At 40.0% G+C, this 22066-nt stretch overlaps 1 protein-coding gene across 2 annotated transcripts in view; it reads left to right on the forward strand.

Annotated features, from left to right (window-relative positions):
* The window catches only part of MLIP (muscular LMNA interacting protein), a 142157-nt gene that overhangs the window by 104046 nt on the left and 16045 nt on the right, over positions 1–22066 (forward strand). For both annotated transcript variants that reach the window (XM_069805972.1, XM_069805973.1), the window contains 2 exons: positions 8442–8567; positions 13364–13552. In XM_069805972.1, coding sequence (XP_069662073.1) covers positions 8442–8567; positions 13364–13552 — 315 coding nt within the window. The remainder of the gene's footprint in view (positions 1–8441; positions 8568–13363; positions 13553–22066) is intronic.

Below are 22066 nucleotides of genomic sequence, written 5' to 3' on the forward strand. Positions count from 1 at the left end.
CAAAAGCTAAAGGAATCATTATTTACTTTCTTAGTCCTTTGAAAGAACCTGCAGTCAATATCCTCCTACAAAGCTGCATTGCTTTCTTCTGTACTGAATACACAGCTGTTTTAAGTAACTGTAAATCCTGACAGTACTTGTAAACCCAGGAACCAAATGACAAACTAGACAACCTTGCTGAATCTTGAGGCATATGACAACTGTAGAGTCTACTGCTGGTTTTTGGACTCTTTTAATATTACACTTCTACAATTTTGTTTATATGCAACAACGTTCTGGCATCTATTTTCTTCTTACTGGTTTTAATCAAAGCTGGCTTAACTACTGAAAAACAAGGGTAAAAATCAAATAAAGAAAGGGAGATTATGCATCAGATGTTCATTTTAGCTCTCATCACAGTTAAGTCCCGTTGGAGCCAAACTTTCTGAAGAAGAGTCAGAAGAGAGGTCACGGAGCCTGTCCAAGAGACAGTGACCACTAATGAACGCTTAGGGAAAAAATGAGATGTGGATGAGAATTTTTCCCCTTTGTATTTCAGCTAACGGAATTTTAGGGACTTCCTGAATCAATTTCTTCTGTTTAGTAATCTTTGACCACTTCTTCTTTCATGATTATTTCCAGTTACTTTTAAAATCTTTTTATACTTTGGTCTCTACAACATTCTGTAGCAATAAGGTTTACTTTTTAATTACGCATTGTGTGAAATAGTACATTATTTCTTTTTTTTAAACCTACTACTTGACCTCAGGTCTTGTACTGAAACAGCAAATAATTGTTCTTTCTTCACTTTCTAAATAATATTAAAGATTTCTAGGTATTAACCATAATACCCTATCAGTCACCTCTTTTTCATACAGAAAAGTCAAAATTGCTTAGTCACTCTCGAGAAGTATGGATACAGTCCCTTATCTTTGATGATCCTTGTTGCCCTTTTCTGTATCTTTTTCAGGTTTTTGTTTTTGAGATTTGGAGACTAAAACCATGAACTGCTCTTTTCTAGCTCTGAACACTTCTGCTTCCTATTTACAGAACAACATGATAACATTCTTTGTTGTTATTTCTATTCCTTTCTTAACAGTTCCTAGTAATTTATTTAGTTTTTACTTGTGTTCAACAGTAAGCAATGTTTGCATAGAAGTCTATACAATAAGTCCAAGACATGTTTCCTGAGTAGCAAGAGCTAGTTTCCGAGCTAATTAGTTCATCACTGCATGTGTAAATTTAGGATGTGGTTTAGTTTTTCCCTGTGAAATGTATCAATGTTGAATTCAGTAAGTTTCACCCGCCTTTTTATCATTCATTCGCTCAGTACCATAAAATCTCCCTGCAACTCTTTGCACTGATATTTTGTTTTTACTCCCCTGAATGATTCAGTATTACCGGCAAACTTTGTCACCTTACTAGGCACTCTTTTCTAGCTGATCTACGTCCATAATTCAAAGCCCAGATTGCAGAGCATGTCTCTGAGGAACTCTATTTGTAACTTCCCTCCACTGTGAAATTTGAACATTTATGCCAACCTTTTCCTTCCTATCTTTTAAGTGGTCCATAGGAAATATTCTCTTTTACTCCTAGCAGTTTCATTTCCTTAGTAGACCCTGCTGAAAGACCTTCACCAAAGCCTTTGGAAATCCACGTGCAACGTGCCTGAACATTCACTGAACTTTATAATGTGTGACGCAGCCTCAATTTTGTTATCCCTGGTCGTGCATTTAGGGACCTGGTGGGGAGAGAAAAAACCCAGACACTGAGCCTCACATAAGACGGTCTGTTGATTCCCAATTGATTTCATCTAATGTCTTTTCCTAGATGCCAAAAGTTTTCATATTGCTAGTTTAAACATAACTGCTGTATCAGCCAGCTTTCTTGCATCACTAACCCTTTAAAATAACTGTAAAAGATTTATCAGGCATGAGTGCCCTTTCAAAAGCCATTCCCGATTATTTGTCCAAATGTATAGTAATTCTGTTCTTTAGTATAATTTGTTCCTACTACTTTGTACAGCTTGAAATGTCACATGTAGTGATTTGTGATCCAGGATCCTGTGGTAAAACCTGTCCCATAGTTGCCACTTCTCATTCTCTTGGTACTGATTATGTCTGAAGGAGTAAGTTAAATACCACAATTCATAGTGTGGCCATTTCACACTGGAATTGCTTTACAACTTTATTTATTCCTTGTACTTTATTTGCTCATTTTATTGATTTTTTCTCAAATCTGTCTTAAAGACACTGTACTTGAAACAGTTCCTCAAAATTGTTTCTTTGCCTGGGTGAGAACCTCCCTAAGTCCTCCTGTGAGGAAAGCTGAAGTTCAGCCTTGGTCTCCTCTTCTTCATGCATCTTTTTTATGTGTTGATTATATCTACTGGCCCCATAGACTTTTAGTTGTAAGGAAATTTAGCAAGTTGTTTTTTTTTTTCCAAAGTCTTTCTTGGCCTACTGTATGACATATTTATGTTATGGGCTGGATTTTTTTTTCTTTCTTTCTTTTTTTCTCTAGACTGTATTTGAATACATCTTTATGTCCTTTGAGCCTTTTCCTCATTCCTTTTTTCACTTCTTTGCAGTGCTCTTTGAACATCCTAGTATTTATTGATCTCTTAAATTCTTCTAAGCTGGTACATAACTTCTTGGAAACATTACTGTCTTAAGCAGTATTCTGGTCACTTATAACCATTTCATCCTTTTGGCAGCTCCTTTGATTTTTTTTTTCTCTTTTTTTTATAACTATTTTAATTATTTATCTATATCTTTAAATTACAGCAGTGGAATTCTTGTGTGTCTTTTTTGATCAGACAGCAATGTTGTCTCTGAGCACACTGTGATCTCTATTGATGAATGACTCTTCAGTAGTAACATTCTGACTTAGAAATTTTGCAGGATTTGTGATTCAGCTAATTACTTCTCCTCTTGTGGAATCTCTGACCAGCTATACCAGGGACCAGTTATTATACCTACACCTCTCAGCTGTGTGACTTCTATCCAATGGACAGGCAAAGCACTGGGCATGCCACTGTGACTCTTGTCAACAGATTTTCTACTCTTTTAAAAGATGGCTGTGAAGGACCTAGGATAACAAAGTGCAAAGCCATACCCAGCACACCAACGCTACACACAATATCGCCATTATCATTGACTATAACATTTGTTCTTTATACATTAAGCAAATAAGACAAAATTCACATGGGACCAGTCTTGCATACCTTGGTACCATTTTCTTAGTTTTTCTTGGTTCAGACATTTTAATGCTGTGTGCAATTTTAATGAGTGTGCAATGGAAGGATTTATCAAAATGTATTTATATACAAAAATAGTAGGAGGGGAGTCATATATATTTAGAGCAAATACAGAACGGTATTTCTGCATTTTGTGAGCAGGTTTAAATGACAGTAACAGAAAGAACACAGTGCAGTTTCTTGCATGGAAAGGATTGTGGATAGGAGTTGCAGGAACTTGAGACTGGACAGAAGATGAGTTCAAGCATTTGAAGGAAGAAAAGCATTAGAGAAAAGTAGATAACAATGGTCTGGTCCAGGAGTTAAAGCTGGAGTGTTTCATTTAATATCTAGATATATTTCTATGGCTTAATTTGTTCTGGTGTATTTTAGATGTGACTTGGCAGCTTGAAGTATTTTTTCTCTAATTAATTTATTTTGAAACACATATATTACCAGTATTTCCTACATTTAAATCTGTTGAGCCCAAAGTTCCATGAAATAAATTAAACCATGCTTGAGAATACGACACCTCAAGAATTATACTGTGATTGCTTTAAGATAAACTAGCACTCAATTCAGCATCTTTTAAGACCCACTTCTGGCCAGAATGGCATCAAATATAGCATAGTTGTCAGGTCCAACATAAAATCAGGGCTCGTGGGTGCATCTGTCCACCTAAAATGATTTCACAGCCTTTGAGCACTATGAATGACTTCTGGAAGGCATTTGAGGAGTGATCCATGTAGAGCCATCACACAACAAAGTAAGAAAGAGTTTAATGATATACCAAAGGAAAATGTGAGTGAAGGGAACTTAAATGTGCTTAAAGGGTTTCCTAAAGAAAGGGAAGGAAGCAGAGAGCAGCGTCAGTTCTGAGGGCTTGCCCTTATACCCCTCCCTGCCACCAGCCTGGGCAGCGAGCAGTGCCTGGGCGAACCTGCTCCCTTTTCTGGTCCCAGACTTGCAGACTTGCTCCTCTGCTGATCCCAGAACAGCAGCAGAGGTGAATGCCTCCTTCGCACTACTCTTATTGTGGGTCTGTTTTCTCCAGCTGTTGAGGAAAGGACTCATCCTTGTACTGTGAGTAGAATGGAAAAGAACTAAATCCATTGATTTTAGTTTTGGCTTAGTTTAGCACAGAGTCAGTGGAAATCATAATACAGTATAGTATCAGACATCGTGTTGAAAATTCAGCTGCTTCTTTAAATGCAAATATTTCAGTATGAAAAAAAAATAAAGACAACTTGAATTTCAAACAGGTGACTGTTCTCGCCGCTCTGGTGCAAAACCTGCTGCTGCTTCAGCATGAAGGTGGAGAAAATAATTATCCTTTCTTCCTAGGCTTTTCAGTGATGTGAATGATTTACTATTTAGCTGGAGGAAGAGGAAATCCTTTTAACCACAGTTATATGCCTTCACACCTTCAAATGTACTAAAGAAGAACTTCATTGTAGACTGACACACTGGCTGGATTGTTTTACTGGATTTTGGCAAGTGTAAGGCCTCTACAGGGGAAAATAAAGATAAACTAATATGTTCAATAACATATTTCCCTTTGTGAAGTCTAATTTGTGGCAGAAAAGAAATAGAAGGGTACTATTTTAAGGTGTTTCACAGTCCAACTAAACAAAGCATCTCTGTTTGTACTGTTAGGGCTAAAAGCATCTTTTTGCTGACAGTGGAAACTGCAATGATCCTTCATGACAAGGGAGCCAGATGCTCACTATCTGAAAGCAGGTGCTCTCAACTCTTTAGAGGCTCCTCAGGTGACTCTGGCTTCTCAGTGCTGACAGAAGATGACTGCATTGGCTGGGGCGTGCTGTGTTGCATACTTGCCCAATCTGCCCCAGGGTCCCTTTCCTAAAAACTAAGGAGGTCGTTAGAAAGGACTGGGAATGGTTCCTCTCCGTGAGGGAATTCTTTGGTTATCCCATTTGAAGGAGAAGGCTTCAAAGACTGCAAGAAAATATTTGTACAGAAAAGTTAGATATAAATGGCTATGCAGGCGAACAGATAGACTCAGGGCTTGTTATTTGCCAAATGAGGTCTGATGGACCTAGAGCAGAAAGGAAAGAAAGAGGGCAGCTAACTCTTTTATCCCAAGGCTAGCTCTCCCATTTTATTATATATTTTTATCTGATCATGTCATATTTTTTGTTAATAATTTGTCTGGCTGCCTCAGAGACAGGCTGTTTCAAAACAGCACGGCATCGAAAACATATTAAAAAGCTAATCCCTTGTTAAACATTAAGAGGCAACTTTCTTGTTTGCAGGAAAGCTGTTCAGCTATCCAGAACAACTTAACGTCTGTGTAGTGACACAGAGCACCGCAAAGAGTTAGTGCAGTCATTGCTAGTTACCAAAGAGGTGTCCGGCCCTACATACTTGAGATCTCCCAATACTCTGGATAAGGGGAAGCAATAGTGACTCAGATAGGAGAAACATGGGACTCAGAGGATTTTAGGCCTCTGCTGAGAGGAATGGGGTTGCAGCTGGGACCTTCCTCACCCCTGTCAGCAAGATCTCAGGGACAGCCAGTGTCACAATAACAGAAGGAAAAATTCGAGGTGAACATGCCCATCCACCTGCTGATGGGAATTTCACTCTTCTGACTTTTGAGGCAAATATCGTGCAAGGCTCATTTTCATACAGCCAAAATACCTCCTGTCCCTGAAGAAGGGTGGTCGTGTCCATACTGCCTATCAACGGGTGCCCTGGCCCAGCCTATCCTCCTATTTCTGACTGTGCACTTGCTGACCTGGGCCAAAACCACGCCAGGGAGCACCCTGGTGCTGAATTGGTAGAAGTAATTATGGGTCAGCTCTGGAGCTTGTGTCTTGGCCCTGTGTAATTTGCTAATAGGGCTGTAGCCATATGATGACAGCCCATTGCTACCATGACAGCCTTCACCATTTTTCAGGACTGTTGTAGGAAGGCCAACGCTTTCCTTGGCAAAACAGTCTTAGCTTGTTTCGCAGCAGCGTCAGTTGTGCCACCCGCTATTGAAGAAAGAGTTCAAGTTTTTAGTTTTGGATCAAAGATTTTATATAACTTGTCAGGGAGCTAATAAAGTCTTCGAAATTCTGGCTGCTGGCTGATATCTGCCACTCTGTTAGCAGAGTCAGACATAAACATATGACTCAGTCAGCACTTCAGCGCGCGATGTTGTTTAGAAAATGCTTCCTTAAAAGCATTTCTACAGCGTGCTTTTGGAAGAGGTTTCCTACGTAAGGAGAGTAGCTTATCCTTGATGATTTCAGGTACCTCAATGGGCTTTTAATTGCGTGGTTACATGGTGTGGAGGAGTGCTAGAAGGCCACAGGTCCTTTGTCTGCATAATGATGACTTGATAACAACTGTAGCTTTCTTTTTATTTTTATATTTACCTTTATGTTGAAAGCCAGGAGTCTTTTACTTTTAGAAACTCTTCTCAGAAATCTCGGAGAGGAAAATAATTATTTCATGGTGAATCCTACAAAGAAATAGTCATGAAATATGGACTGTAAGTTCATTAAATGAGCACCGTATCTTTCAATAAGTTGATCTTCTAATGAAAAAGTTTAAGTTTTTAATGCAACTTGGCAGTCATTGTCTCTTAAAAAAGTTAGTACCACCTTGTGGCTTACTTTTTGCTTTCGGTTGAATATGTTTCTTCTTATTTGATGAGGCAGATGAAAGGGCCCCAACCTGTGGAAAAGAGGGAGGGGATAAAACACAAAGCTAAGGGAAGATATTTTGCTGCCTGGGCCTTGCTCTTCCCAGGCGTGTTGTGCTCCTCCTGCCTCTGCCGCCTTCCACCCAGCCCCTGGGCAGCACTCTGTCCTTTCCCAGGGCAGAGGCAGGAGCACAAGACATGGGGACATCTCCTGCCTCCTGTAGCCCCCCCTCCGATGTGCGCCCCTCTTGCCCTGTCCTTGCCAGATGCCTGCAGATCTTATTTTAAGGTGATCCATAACTCAGTTTACATGATGCATCCAGCAATCTCAGCTGCATCATTCTCTTTTTTCCAGACGGACTTCGTAAGCGTATTGCTCTTGTAAATAGGCGGCAGGTGTTATTAAATGTACATAATCTAAATCTTATAAATAAATCTCATAGTGAATCCAGTTTCTTCTCTGCATTTTTGTACCCTGCTGGGTACTGAGGATGGGGAGCTGTGACAGCACCTATTTCCAGTCCCAGCTGGGCAAGCTGCCCCTCTGGACTGCAACCAGAGAAGGAGCTCAGCAGCAGTCCTGTTGTTACCTATATCAGTTATGACAAAGACTGCCCATTTTCTGTGGGGTAGCTGTAACAGAGAAGAATATAACTGACGTTTAAATTCAATCACAGACTTCTCCAGGACTTCAGTTCTTACCAAATTCCAGTGAGAATGTACACTTTTTTCTTCTTTTTCTTTGCTTACCAAACAAGTTGTTTATTTTAAAATTATCCCCTAGCCTCTGTTTAGAGTTTATGCCACAACCCATCATGTCAGACTTTACTGCAAGAATTCTGAAAATCACAGCTGTATTAAATTGACAAGTTGATAGTCAATTTTTTGGTTGGCTGGTAGCTAACCAGGAAATTTTTTCTTAATTCAATAATCCGATTTGTCTGAAATGAGGGGTATCACAGATCCATGCTGATTAAATTCTCTAAAAATGTATTTTTCCAAGTGAAGTCTTAAAGATACTGTCAAAATCCAGCATGTGATCACTGGTATTATTCCCCAGAAAGACTTTTCCCTAACATGTTGCTGCCTGGGTATAAGTTAACAGCATCACATGTTGACCTTCTTTGTTTCACAGTTACTGTTTTGAGTAGCCCAGAAAGGAATTTGCAGTGTGAAAGCAGATGTGTGGCTGTGCATAAAGTGTGACTTGATGAACTTATCAAGATGCAGCTGAACAGTTAGCAAAAACAGCCAGCAAAGCCCACAAACCACAGTCTGACAGCCCAGCATCTATTTTTGTGTCAATAAGAAACAGATGTCAGTGGTGAGGCTCTGTGCATAAAAACAGCTTTTGCCATTTTTGTCCACAATCTGTGTTAAAAGTAGGCCAGGCAGCATGACAACCAAATAGTTTGGGTGGTGAAATATGTTATTAATAAAATTTTAAAAAATCTAATCAGTACACCCTGTTGGAATTAACTTGTCTAACAAATATTCTGTAAATTGTGAAGTATTTTATTTTATTTTTCTTCCATCTCTTTTCTCCTGGGTGCGCTATGGGTCAAGACAAAACCTGGTGTCATTCGTCCTGTGCTTGTGAAAGGGAAGAGTGCACAGCAAAAGGAGGAACCCTATCAACCCAATCCTTTTAAAAAGTACCTTGAAGAAATCGGTGATCAAGATACTGAGCAGGTGAGTGACTCACTCTGAAGGATTTTATAACTTCAGCTAGTTTCCTTAAAGACGATGGAATAATCTTAGATGATTTCCTGAGGGGCACCTGGCTTCTGGAGGAGAGTCTACAGCCTGGAGATGGGCAGCTGGGCTTTCTACAGGGACTTTTTTTGGTGATCTAAAAACCTATATGTTGAGGAGAGGACCTTTTTGTGGTAGGAAACACTACAAAAGAAAGTGGAAATCCTGTGCTCCCCTGTCAAGCAGGTGTCTGGATAGGATCTACTAGAAAGCGCTTCCTCCATTTGGTGTCCAGACCCAAATTCTCTCTAAAGAGACAGCAAGGACTGGGCAAGGTTCACTCTTCCCTCTCCAAGGGAGACCGCAGAGGAGCCCCAGTGAATTTCGGTGTTACTGCCCAGTGCGTAGCTCCCCCAGGTTTGTATTTGTGTCCCTCCACGGCGCGAGGGGACAGCTCTTGTTCCGCACACGAGGACCATTAACAGGCAGCCCATGGGGCAGCAAAAGTGCCGTCTTCTCCCGCAGACCTCTGCAGAAAGACGTAGGATCACTTTGCAAAAACACGTCTTGAACTTTGCTGACCTGTATGAGGCATTAGCTCAGAGAAACACCAGATAAATGGTTCTGTCAGCCTTTTCTCACGCATTTGTGCTTGTGCGCGTTATTGTGAATTAAACCTTAACTGCGATACATAATCTGAATGTCCCTGTAGGAGCTTATTATTAACCTATCCAGTATGTTCGAATCTTCCATCTGGAGGGTAGTCAAATGGAGCCAATAGTCCTCGTCAGACACAATGTGAATAAAATACCTTGCTAATTGAATTTCTCTTACTTCTATGCCTCTCTAGTCACATTAGAGAGAGACTTTAGCAATGGCAGTCTTCTCTTCTTCCTTTTATAGCTGAATTTTTTTAAGATTTGCATTTTAGCTCTTTCCATTCCTCCCCATAGCTCTGACTTGCTGTAGGACAACGCTGGCATTTCTCAAGAGTACTGCAGCATTACAAACAGAGGAAGGTTTATTCGTAGTGTTAGTGGGTTCCAGCAACACATGTGGGTAGCATCAGAAGGTTTCTCATTCTATAGGTTCCTATAGAATGTAGACTTTCTGTAAAATACTAAAAAAAATGCATTAAAATGATGATTTACAATTTGTCTCTGAACTTTTGAGGTTGACAGTGAATATTTGACTTCAGGTGAGTCCATAGTGACTTTTTCATGCTTTAACTTACTGAAACCCTTCTGATGCCAAGGCACTGTGCTGCCATTCACCTGGGATGAAAGAAGAGGAGAGCTGACCTGGAGCTGCTGCTAGAGAACTTCTGGCCCAGGCCACCCCAGCTGATACCTCCCTTTCATCAAGGCTGGGCACTGATTCTGCTGGCTATAGTTTTGCTGACGAAGAAATGGTGCAATCACCAAACTTTGTATTTTCAGGCAAATACAAACCTGGGGTTATTGCCATAGCCTGAAGCTTTCTGACATTTGAAGCTAATTGTGAAAACCAATCAACTTACACCTTACAAATTACTACGGTACATATTACTGAAGTGCTGAGGATGTAATAAGTCCCTGAATAAATGTGGTTCTTATAACAAAAGCCAAATTATTTTATATAAGAGCTATGTATTAAAATGAACTAAACAAATAGTGCACTGGCTTTGATACATGGAAAAATTAATTCCACAATGAATATGTTCAGTTTTGCTTCCTTTATTTAAAAGAACAATGTCATATGCTTTAAAGTATTGATAAATTGGTATTATTATCCTAACCTAAGAAATACCACAAGTTGCTGTAAAATACTTGTTGTTTTGGGAGATCTCTATTAAGACATCTTTGTTCTGAAAAAGGAAGTACTTGGAGCTGCATTCAGATGGATTCACTGACTTAATAGAAACTGGTTTTGTTTGTGTGAGAAATGGCCATATGATTCTAGTGGTGGTCTAATACAACAATTAACAGTACGATAATAGCCAGATCTGGGGAAAACACTAAAGCACTGAACATGACAGCACATGCTTATGATTTCAGCTCTTGCCTCTCAGAGTAGGTTTATGGTGCTGATACGAGTCCCTTGTGAGTGGAGGAGACTTGGGTGCCCCACGTGAGGATGTTCACAGTCTTACAGCATCTGTGAAACGCTCCTGAAAATTGCTGTGGCTGTCTCCAATCCCAGGGTTGTTAGCCTACAAGGACACTTGTTCTCCCTCTTCACCTGCCCTCAGTAGTTAGCATTTTTGGCTGCACAGTGGCTGGCTTTCAAAGACTGGGAGGCGTTCCCACCAATATTACCCCCAAATCAGGTGAATTGACTGCTTTCATGGGATATGAGAACTGTGGATTAAAACTAGGAGACTAGGAGCTAGGCTTTCTGCTTTCTGCAGAAGAGCCGGTGCTAGTCCACTTGTCCTCAGATAAGAACTTAGCAGGCATCTAGTGTGGCTGAGGGCAAAACTGCTCATACTGTTACTGATTTTCTCTGGTTTTCTGTGGAGATTTTCCCAGCCCTGCTGGGAGGCTCAGCTCTTACATTTCTGTTCTCTCCATCTCTCTGCATTTTCTTTTCCTTTCTTTCCTTGCCAACAACACCCTCCCTAGGTGACGTTGCTGTCCCTCCTTCACCCAGCCCATCTGGAAAGGACAGACCCTTTCAGGCTGCATCTTTGAGGATGGTAGACTAGAAGAGGTTCCAGATGGCATCAGCTTTAATAACTTCTCTCTTGATTTTTCTTAGACCTCTGCAGTACCTCCCCTCCCTGCCAAACCTCCCAGTGTGACACTGAGCACTGGTGACTATGTGGGTGACATTCAGTTTGAGACATAATGATGCAGCCAGCCGTAACTGCTGACCTTCAGCTTCACGTCCCTGTGTCGAACACGTTTTTTTGCACAACAGAGAGTAGCTTGTTTGCTTTTCATTTCATTAAGAAATGTCCCCATGTGGAAAAGGCCATTTGCCTTGTAAAAAAATAGTGATTTTTGCTTTAACAGGCAGCTGCTCTCATGCAGATAATTCAAGGTAATGGATGGAGACAAAAAGAGATTTCTCAATTAGTAAAGATCATCTGGAAAGGATGCAGCTCAGCTCACAGATAGCTCTTCTTAGCTGTGTTCTGGGTACACTGTATATAGATTGACACTGGTGTGCCAATCAAATTAACAAACCAGGGAAAAATCCCATTTTATTTTGGCTTTTTTCTCATATTAGCTCATGCTGCCTTCTTTTTTTTTTTTTTTCTTTTTCTTTTTTTTTGCTCCTGAGGACTTATACAACTTGTAGAACTGGCTATTCAGTGGATATCCCCCCATCCAAAACTTGTTATAGACAGAGTGTAGTATTTTGAGGTTCCAATATGACAGTATTAAGCTTCCCACATTTTAAGATGCCCTTACTGGAGATGACAATTTCCCCTTCATGAGAAAGAATTTTTTTCCTTTTGCTTAGTACATTTCAGTAATATTTCAGAAATTTTGCAAGTATGCTCCAATTTGTTCAACAAAGCACCATAAAATATACTGGAAGTGACAGCTTCATGAAAATTTTCATTTGAAACTGGGGAGACAATCTTTTCTGGGGAAAAAATAGGGCATTTTGTTACATAGTAATGTGAAAACAACTCCTAATATAAGGTAGAGAATTAATGCGCTTGCAAATATTTATTGACAAGAATGTACATAGGCTCCTTTGTCATTAAAAAAATAAACCACTTTGAGCCATGTAAGACCAAGATAAGGATGAACTAAAGAGATACTAGTTACACTTAGCCTGAAGCTGTGAGGCCAGTTTGCCAAGTGTTATCATTACCAGTAGGGCTGGTGTCTCTGAGGAGGAGGCAAAAGTCGGTGTGAAGCGATGGCTGCCTGGTGCCCTTCCAGCCGCTCACGCCGCTGCCGGGCTCTTATCCGCTCGTTTGCTCGTGCTCACTCTTTCGGTGGGTGATGCGTTAGCTTCTGCTGGAACTAATCACAGCTCGTCACAAATTTTCTGGGTCTTGAGCTCAAAGGCACAGCGCGCAGGGGAGGTTCTGGTCTCCACTCAGCCAGCCAAGCGGGTGAGAATTCGGGATGTTTTGTGACAATGGCCTTGACAAAACCTAAGCAGGATTTTTGCCAAAAGCTGGGTATGCCTCCTTGACTCTTTACCAAATCTTTTAAAAATCAATTTTTTTAAAGGATTTTATCCTTCGGGTGCAAAAAGCACATTTTTATTGGGTCTTTTTAACCAGCAACGCTATTAACTGCTGACAACTTGCAGTAGTAACATGTATAGTGTGTGCACCTTCACTGGTTTAACTCTTAAATGGCTGAAAAATCTTGTTAGAGTCTTGTTAAAAAGCCTGAAGTGCTCCTGCTAGTATATAGGCAAGGCAGACTTCCTTTTGTACCTTGCAGACACTGTTTTCAGATTGGTTTTGCTTCCAATCCACTCTCTCAGAAAATGTCCCCAAATGGGGCCATTTTATCCTAGCACAAGATCCTTCTGGGCTTTCCTTCTCTGTCACTTGAGCGTCAGTTGAGTTGCAAGAGGGAGAAGCACTGGACCCCAGCCAAAGCCTAACTGGTTTAACGGGACATCTACAGCAGGTTTTTGTGTGTGTACTTTCATGCCAGTGAAAGTGCTTAGTGTAGAGCAATTGTATTGGCACGAAGGCAGAGTTATATTTCCTAGTTAATCGTCAGTCCCTATGAAATGTAAAAAAGGTGCAAGACAAGCACTTTGCTTTCTGTCCAAAGCGTTTTTTTTTGCATTCATTAATCTGCTTCTGTTTACTTTTCTTTTTTTCATAGGAGACTTCTCTCCTACACCCTCTGTATCCAACTAAACTGATCCCTCCAACTAAGTCCCCTTTGCGTCCTCCGTCCATCTCCCTCGCTGACTGTCTAAACCCTGGACCTTTCAGCCACTTGTCTTCTATCACGTGTGATGTCCATGAGAATCCTTATAGCCCTTACAGTCACAACTCTTTGTACAATAAGGTGAGCGTCAAGTGTGGTGTGATTCAAAAGTGTTGTCAGGCTTTCATCCTTTTAATTCTAGGCAGAATTCAGCTGAGTCATTACATTTCGGTGCTGGCAGGTGCTCTGGGAGATGCATCTCAGATGAGCCTGTGTCTCCAGCATCCTTGGAGATATGATTGCTTTTCCTTCCCTTGGCACAGCTCATGTCAGGGCTTGCTTCCTCCAGACCAGCTAGGACAGGGCTCCCACCACTCTTCATTCAAGCTATCTGTTCTCTAAAAGAGGAATAATCTATTTCATCTCTCATGCTCAGATTACTTTTAACATTTACCCATAGTAAGGTAATGGGCTATTTCTTTTTTCCTGGGGACGGGAAGGGAGACTAACCTGAGGGAAGGGAGGTTAACCTGAGAGAAATATAGGCTTTTCCAGTGGCTTTATCTGTCATCCTGACAAGCAGTTCTCTCTTGCCAATGCAAAGGGAATCACACCCTTGCTGACATTTGTGTCTTCCTTGAAACATCAGTGAAGAAGTTAGACAAAATCTCTGTAGTCCAAGGTGTGTGGGTGACAGGGCTGGCTAATGAGCTTTGTAAGGTGAAAACTGGGCCTTGTGTCTTAACAGAAGTCTTTTCGAAGAGCAGCTGGAATGAGGTATTTACAATACCTCAAGAGAGCCCCTGCCTGGCGTTAGAACAGCATCGGTTGTGGAAGTCTGTAGAAGATGCTGTTTGCACCCCTCAGATGCATCCCTCCCATGTCGTCTTTTTCTAACACAAAATCTGGCTGCAAATGCTCAAAACTTGATGCCAGGAGAGATAATCCCACTCCAAGATGTACAGTGTGATTTATTTGGGATGCAAGAGGTTAAAACACAGGCCTTAGTTTCTGCCTCTTTAGGCTACGTCATGGTTTCCTCATCAGGGGAAGGACCAATGTGAAATATGCACTACTAGTTTCAGGCACATTGGGAGCCAAGACTGCTTTGGAGACAAGTATCACCTCTGCAGAGAATGTATGTTGGTCGGCTGTCAGACTCTGAAGAAATGCCTGGAAACACCTTTTTCTCCCCATTGACTAGAAACATAACTTAGGTTAATAGGCAATGTCAATATTGTCTGAAGTTGGCCCCTCCTTCCTGTGGGGTTTATAGAATTTACCATTTTACCCACTTTTTATGATGGACTAAGACTAAAACTAAAACCAAAACTAAAACCAAAACCAAAACTAAAACCAACCTTCCATTCTGTCTTTGAGGCATCCTGAACAAAAGCACCTTTTCACATCTGCTAGACTGGGTTTTGATCTGTTCCAATTTTTACTAAACTGGGCTGACATGTTTATTTAGGCAGCAATGATTTTATGATCACCTATTTTTTGACAAGTTTCCTAGTTCATTGCAGGGCATTCACATGAACAAACAGTTCATATGACCACTGAAGCCAGTTCTTATAATGAAAATGAGTATTTGCTATTGCTAGTGGAAAGACTGCTAGAAACTCAGAAAATTATATAGGAAGGTGAATAAGGCAGGGAAGAGTTGTCTGAAGATAATTAAGATAGTGTAATTTTTTGGTATATCATGTTAGCTGTTTTCTCAGGCAGGGATATTGTTGCTGAATAATTGCTGAAATAGGGAAATTTTGCTGCTGCTCTGATTTCCCATAGCAGCGTGCACCCAAAACTCTTCTTTTGAATGCAGAGGTCATAGAACAGCCCAGACTCTGTATTTACATTCCACCCATGTGGTGATGGTTACGAGGCCTCTTCATCCACAATTTTTATCTCAAGGAACTTTTGTCATTCTAAGCAACCTTTGTGAGCTTTGCAAACCGATAAATGCAGCCACACCTCTCTGATGTTAAGACGTCCTTCCTGTACAATGTAAATACAAGAGCTACATCATGTCTTTGATTTCTTCCATTTCCCTGTATAACATAAATTTGCTTTCTTACTTGGGTCATTTTTTACTGTCCACTATTAGCAAAGGTATGTCACATGATTCTTCTGTAAGCTTCACACATCTGTAAACAGCTTTTATTTTATTTTTATATTTTTAATATATATTATATATTCTAATTTCCATATTGAACTCTGACTCTCTGTTTAAGTCTGCAACTTTCTAGGGTTGAGCAGCACCATCCATAGCCTAAAAGTCACTGAAGAGTGCTGTATTCTATCAAAGGAAAGCTCAGAGGGTCCTTTAATTTTACTTCAAATACTTCTGCATCACCATTTTGAATGGTTATGTTGTCAGGGAGCTAATTGAGAGGGCTGTGTTTTAGATGAGGCCCTAGTACTGACCGCTGTGACAATTTAAGCAAAAAAGTTCATACATTTGGGCTTCTGCTTGACTTCCCACTGCCATCCCTCTCATCGTGTAAGTGAAATAGGCTCCTGACTTTTGTCAAGACCACATGCAATGATCATGCTTGTGTTTCTCCAAATGCATCCCTTAATTTAGTTAATGTAGCAATTTCTCTCTTCCATCCCATGAGATTTAGTGAAAATCCACGGGAATCTATGATGTTAACCTTGATTAGTACAAAAAAAATCAATAATTAGATCTTCTGAAGCAGAATTGGTAAGAATGACAAAGATTTTTGAGAGGAGTATCTTTTTTGAGATTTCTTTGGAGAATTTTCAGTATAACTCAATTTACCATTGATTGTTTCCTAGTGTTTAAAATAATTGTAATAATTGAATTATTTGCAATAATTTTAAAGTCTTAGCCAATGAAGATAAGGGTAACTGATATAAAATAAGATAACTCAATTGTCAGAGGTAGGTAAGATTTTTAAGCATTACTGGTAGTGCTAGTAAATACCTTTAGTAAAATTTATTGTATTTCTGAACTGATGTCACTCTCTAGGTAGGTGTGGCCCAGTACTTTGGAAAACAGAATAATCAAATGTCAATATTGGGCTAGTTTAATACAAACAGAGGTTTTATTTACACAAGAAGTAAATATTCACCACTTACTTAAAATAATTTTTTTAACATTTCTGTTTTGGTCTATAGTATTAACATTCTTTGATAACCAAAGGAAAATTAATTTCAATCTTATTCACATGATCAATATGTAACATTTGAGTCAATACATGTTGATAAAACCCCTGACAATATTTGCCTGTTATTTCTCGGAATAACCCTGTCTTCTGCGCCACCCAACTACAGTCTAAGCTATTAATGTTTTTCAAAAGACATGATTTGTTGGACTCGATCTTAAAGGTCTTTTCCAGCCTAAACAATTCTATGTTTCTATGATTATATATTTTTTGGTCATAAATAATCGAAGTAACAGAAAACACAGTACAGTAGACACAGTATCAGGTGTAGAAACAACACCCTGCTATCATGGGAATTTCTTTCCATTCTCTACTAAACCTGAACTGTCATCTCTGTAAATTCCAGTAAACATATGGTCGGTGTCCACATGGTTCATCTCTACGTATGTTACATTTCTAACTATGTGTTGTATTTTGCTTCACGTTCCACTAGAGGGCAAAACCTGCTGCCATAAATTCTTACAATCATTTAGAATACGTTGTCAATACACGATTGAGAACAGACAGGATGTGTCAGTGAATGGAGTTGCTCCTCTTCACCCGCACTTTCATTAAAAAATTACTTTGAACAAGTGTTCTTTCAGAAATGGGAAATGGGATATGGGAAAAAACAGAATGATCACCTGTGTCTTGTATTAGGGAGACTAGATATAGTGAGCTCCTAAACCCAGTATCATTTCATTTGTTGGCTCAGGGCATAAGAAAATAACAGCTGTCTCTATCTGAAATGCTTTATTGAAAGGACACGGTGGTGTTGTTTAGGCAGACTGGACCCACTGCCAGCCTGTTCTTGTTTGAAGCTCCACCAAGTACCTGAATCTTCACAGCTGATGGAGTTATACAGATGAAGCTGAAAGATAGACCTGGCAGGTTTTGTAGGTTATAGCTGCTCAGAGTGATGAAATCCATAAGCTGTGCCCCAGATCATTTCACAATGTGGTTTTAGCTTTGACGGGAGGAGGCAGCGGGAACCAAGATACTGTGTCTGTCCTTCTGCTTGGAGAAGAGCAGAGAAGGCTCCTCTCATCTGTGCAGAGGCTGCTTCTGAAATAAAAATGTTGCCCATTCGAGTGAGCTGATTCTGTTTTCTTCAGCCTTGTCATCTCCCTTGTCCTCTCCTTCCCCACTGTGCTCCCCAGGCACCAGGCACTGCTGCTCTTATTTACACTCCTTGGTCTTGAGTAATTATACGAGTTGAACTTTTTATTATAAAAAAAAGTTCCTTTTCCTTTTGATTGGAATAAAACAGCTCAGGAATGTGGACCTGAGTGCAACCATTGCAGTGATGGAGAGCCCGAGGTAACACTTAGCTCTGTGGTTAACTACAAAGCGTGCTTCTGCTGGGAATCCCTCCAGCCTTTAATGGAGGACTATGTAGGATGGAAGAGCACAACTCTGCACCCGGAGTACTGTGTCTAGTTCTGGTCCCTGCAATTCAAAAAAAAAGGTGCAGACAGACTGGCGAGAGTCCAAAGGAGGGCCGTGAAGATGGTCAAAGGGCTGGAGAACTTGCCTTATGAGGAAAGACTGAAGGAGTTAGGTCTTCCCCTGGAGAAGAGAAGGTTCAGGGGAGACCTCATCATAGTATTCCAGTACTTAAAGGGTGGCTACAACGAGGAAGGAGGCTCTTTCTTCACAGGATGCCACATGGAGAAGACAAGGGACAATGGGTACCACTTGCACTGGGAGAGGTTTCATTTTTATGTGAAAGGAATTTTTTTACAGTGAGAACACCCAATCACTGGGACAACCTCCCCAGGGATGTGGTGGAGTTGCCATCACTGGAGTTTCAAGATGTGTTTGGACAGGGTGCTAGATAATCTCATCTCCCTTTCCCACAACAGGTTGGACCACTCCAGCCCGGGCTGTTCTATGATTCTATGATTCACATGGAGGCACGATCAATGTAAATATCTGTCAGGGCAGAGGGCATTAGATTTTGGGAAACTGTCCATCATTTGGAAGGAGAAAGGAATGATCAGTCCAAGTGAAGAGGCAGGGGATGAGCGGGTGTAGTTCCTCAGCTGGGGACTGCCTCTCGGTCCCTATTGACTTTCAGACTGCCTTTTCTTTCTATCAGCAAGGGCTGAGCACATCAGTCATGTACACCCCTGTGAAAATCTCCCTGTTGGTTCAATATTTAGCAGCACAGCCTTGAAAATGGATTGGAGGGAACCGGCTTTTTGCAAGAGGTATGAGAAATGTTAAAAACCTACCATTTCTGTTCAGACATTACTTATAAGAGTAAAGGTCCAAGACTGCAGAGGACAAGTTTTATTTAATGCCCAACTTTGGGCTCAAGCCAATTTAATTTTTTTTCTGGACCTAAATGGAGTTTTCTTGAAATCATTAAGTGTTGTGTTGGAATTGTCAGCCTTCCATAATCACTTGCAGGTTGGCAGGCTCCTAAGTAAGCAGAATATTTAAAGGGAATCTTTATTATTTTTTAAATGAAATCAGTGGTGTTTACCTCACCATCCACTCTCCTACTCATTGGAGTTCGTATTTGATTAATAGTAGCATAGTGGGAATTGACGTTCGGTGAATGCGGCAGCCTTTCAAGGTTGCCATGGAAAAGCACTTTTCTCCCAGACATCATCCCAGCTGCTTTTATTTCTAGAAGAGAGTTTTTTTCTTGCTTTTGAACTTTGATATTTAAATGCTCTACTTGTGTAGCTGTATTATGGTTGATCAACCTTCTGCACTCTGTGATCCAGAACAATTGCTTTAGTACAGAAAAACAAAACAGAGGCAAACAAGGCAGTTCATTAGTGCTGTGCTACAAATTGGAGCTCTTTGTTGGGAAAATACTAATGCTTAATATTGTTGTGTCTCCTTTGTATATGCTTTTATGGCATTGCCTGGGCTCAGCAAGCTATTTTAATCATATCATACTTAGATGACATTTATATCACTTTGGATTTGGTTTGATAATGCCTGCAGAAAATGCCTCTGGAGTTCTTGCTCAGCTCATCTCCAAAGAAAGGCATTTCTCCTAAAGCACTTTAGAAGGATCATAACTTGGTAATCAATTGCTTTCTCTGAAGTCATCAAATTAGCAACAGAACATGAAGGTAGCTTAGGCTCAACAGGAGACACAGCAACACGCACTTAACATGGAGAAGTCTCAAATCTGGCACTGCCTGGAAAGAACTCTGCTACCCACTCCTGTAGAGACAGGTCTTCCAAAGGAAAAAAAGGTATTGATTACTGTGTCACTCCTTTTGGCCTGGCTAGTTACGCAATTTTGAGAGCCTTTCTGTCTTATTTCCCCTAGGAGAAGCTGTGGATGGTAGGACCCTGGTATTTCTTTGGTGTACTTCTGTTCATTTAGAAAACAGGACAAAACACAAAAAGTTGTTTTCTTGAACGTGGTAGGATCAAACCCCAGCAGGCACTTTCCATACTTAGAAACTAAAATGTGCTTCCCAGTGAACGCTGTGCCCAGAAGTGTCCAAGTTTCCTCTTGGAACATACTTACAGCCACTACTATTGCTTTCTGCCTTCACATTTATACAGGCTGTCTCTGCTGGAATATCTTAAAACAGTCTCAAGCAACAAAAAGTGCTTTAAAATGTTTTGTCTTCATTCTTAGAAGTCTCTCCATAATATAAAACTTGCGTTCAGTTATGCTTAGCTTTCTAGGATGATTTCATGTAGACTAGTGGATTACAGGCAGACATTTTTAATATATCAAATATAACAGAAATTCTGGCCCTAGCTAACAACTCATTTCTGAGATGTCTTTATCTTAGCCTTCTGTATCTTCAGATTAATATTTGAACACACATCTTAAAACAAAGGAAACACAAGAGCCCGAATACTACCACACTGCTAGTATCTGCTTCTAATGTCTCTGGTGGTTTGTGAAGGGGATTCTCTGAGATGTCCCATGGTGATGGGGGCTAGCTTGCCATAGCTCAGAGGCTGCTTCTGATGCTAGGATCCTGATCCATGACTGGATTTGGACTGGATACGACTCCATTTCTAGGGGAATTTGAAACCATAGAAAATGGAAATGTCAAAAAAATAGTCTCCATTAAATGATTTGGCAAATGGGAACTGCAGGGGGACATGTCTTTGCTTGTAACATAGTAATAAAAACAAAAGGCAAAATTACAAAGAACAGAATCCGCTCAGAGGTAAAGATTGTTATTAATGGCAAAAGCAGAAATATACTATTGAGTGAAAAATATCAAACAAGATTTGGTGGACATGTAACCTGGGTGAGAAACAAAAATGATACTTGTATGCTTTTTATTGAAGACAGTGAGAAAACAAAGTGTGAAGGAAAAAAAAAAAATCATAATTAATGGAAACTATCCTAAACCACCCAGAGCTATAGAGAAATTTGTATCTTAGACCTCATTGAACACAGAGGTTTCTAGGCAATTTCCTGCTGCTCTTTTAGATTGTAAAAAACTCTTCTGAGTTATCAAAGAAAAGTTACAGTGAGCTGATAAACCTTTGGAAACTCTACATTTTAAAGGACAAATTGGCACAATTAGAATTCACTTAACTTTTATTGCAGGTATTGATATAATGTGTACTCTGAAATATGGCCTTAATTAACTCCACTTCCAGTTATGTTAGAAAAATGTATAAAGTATAGTTAGTTCTGGTGAAATTCCAAGTATGTACTTAGAGCTTTATTTAAAGAAGCCAGTATTTACCTATGTTACAAACATGAAATTCAAGGCATTAGTGGTTTTTTTTTTTGGCAAACCGTTCTAAACTTTGATGAAGAGGTCATATATGATAAACTATAAATTATAGTACTAGCTTTCTCTTTTTCTTAATTAAACAGTGGCTATTATTTTAGTACTTGTATGATAGGCAGAATATGATCTTAATACAAACTTAATATAGTAGGTGACAGTTACACACATATACTCTTCAAAATTCAGTCAAAGTTTGTGGTTTGGATTTAAAGTAGCTAAGGTCAAAGATCCTTGTTGCATGAGAAGCTTACTCAGAAAACAGGGTTTATTCAGTTTTGCAGCTAATCTGGGAAGAAAATATGTGGGGGGAAGGTCAGCTCTGAATATTAAATCCATTTCATTTCACACTCACCTGGAAATCAGTTCAAGTTCTTTGGCTGCTAGCAGTCAATGAGCAATGAGCCCTTTTGTGGGCCAGGGAAGCATCGTCTCTTCTAAGCAATGACTCAATTTCTGTAAGTCCATAAATAGTTCACAGTCGATATGCTGACGGAAATTTCAAACACTTGTGTTGTTGGAAATTCTGAAATTTTCTTTCCAATACAGATGTAAATTTGAAAACATTTAAATACCCCAGAAATCAATATGCATCATTTGGGTTATATGAACTAACTCAAACCAGATAGTTCTAATCCATGTGATTAGAAGATGATTGTCTCCTTTGCTGCCTTAATCTATAGGTGTGTAGGTTGTGGTTCTCATGCCTCAAGTCTTTGTTACGGGCCTGGTACCCTTGCTGGTCA

This window comes from Haliaeetus albicilla, chromosome 18, assembly GCF_947461875.1.
Source record: "Haliaeetus albicilla chromosome 18, bHalAlb1.1, whole genome shotgun sequence".
Lineage (NCBI taxonomy): Eukaryota > Metazoa > Chordata > Aves > Accipitriformes > Accipitridae > Haliaeetus > Haliaeetus albicilla.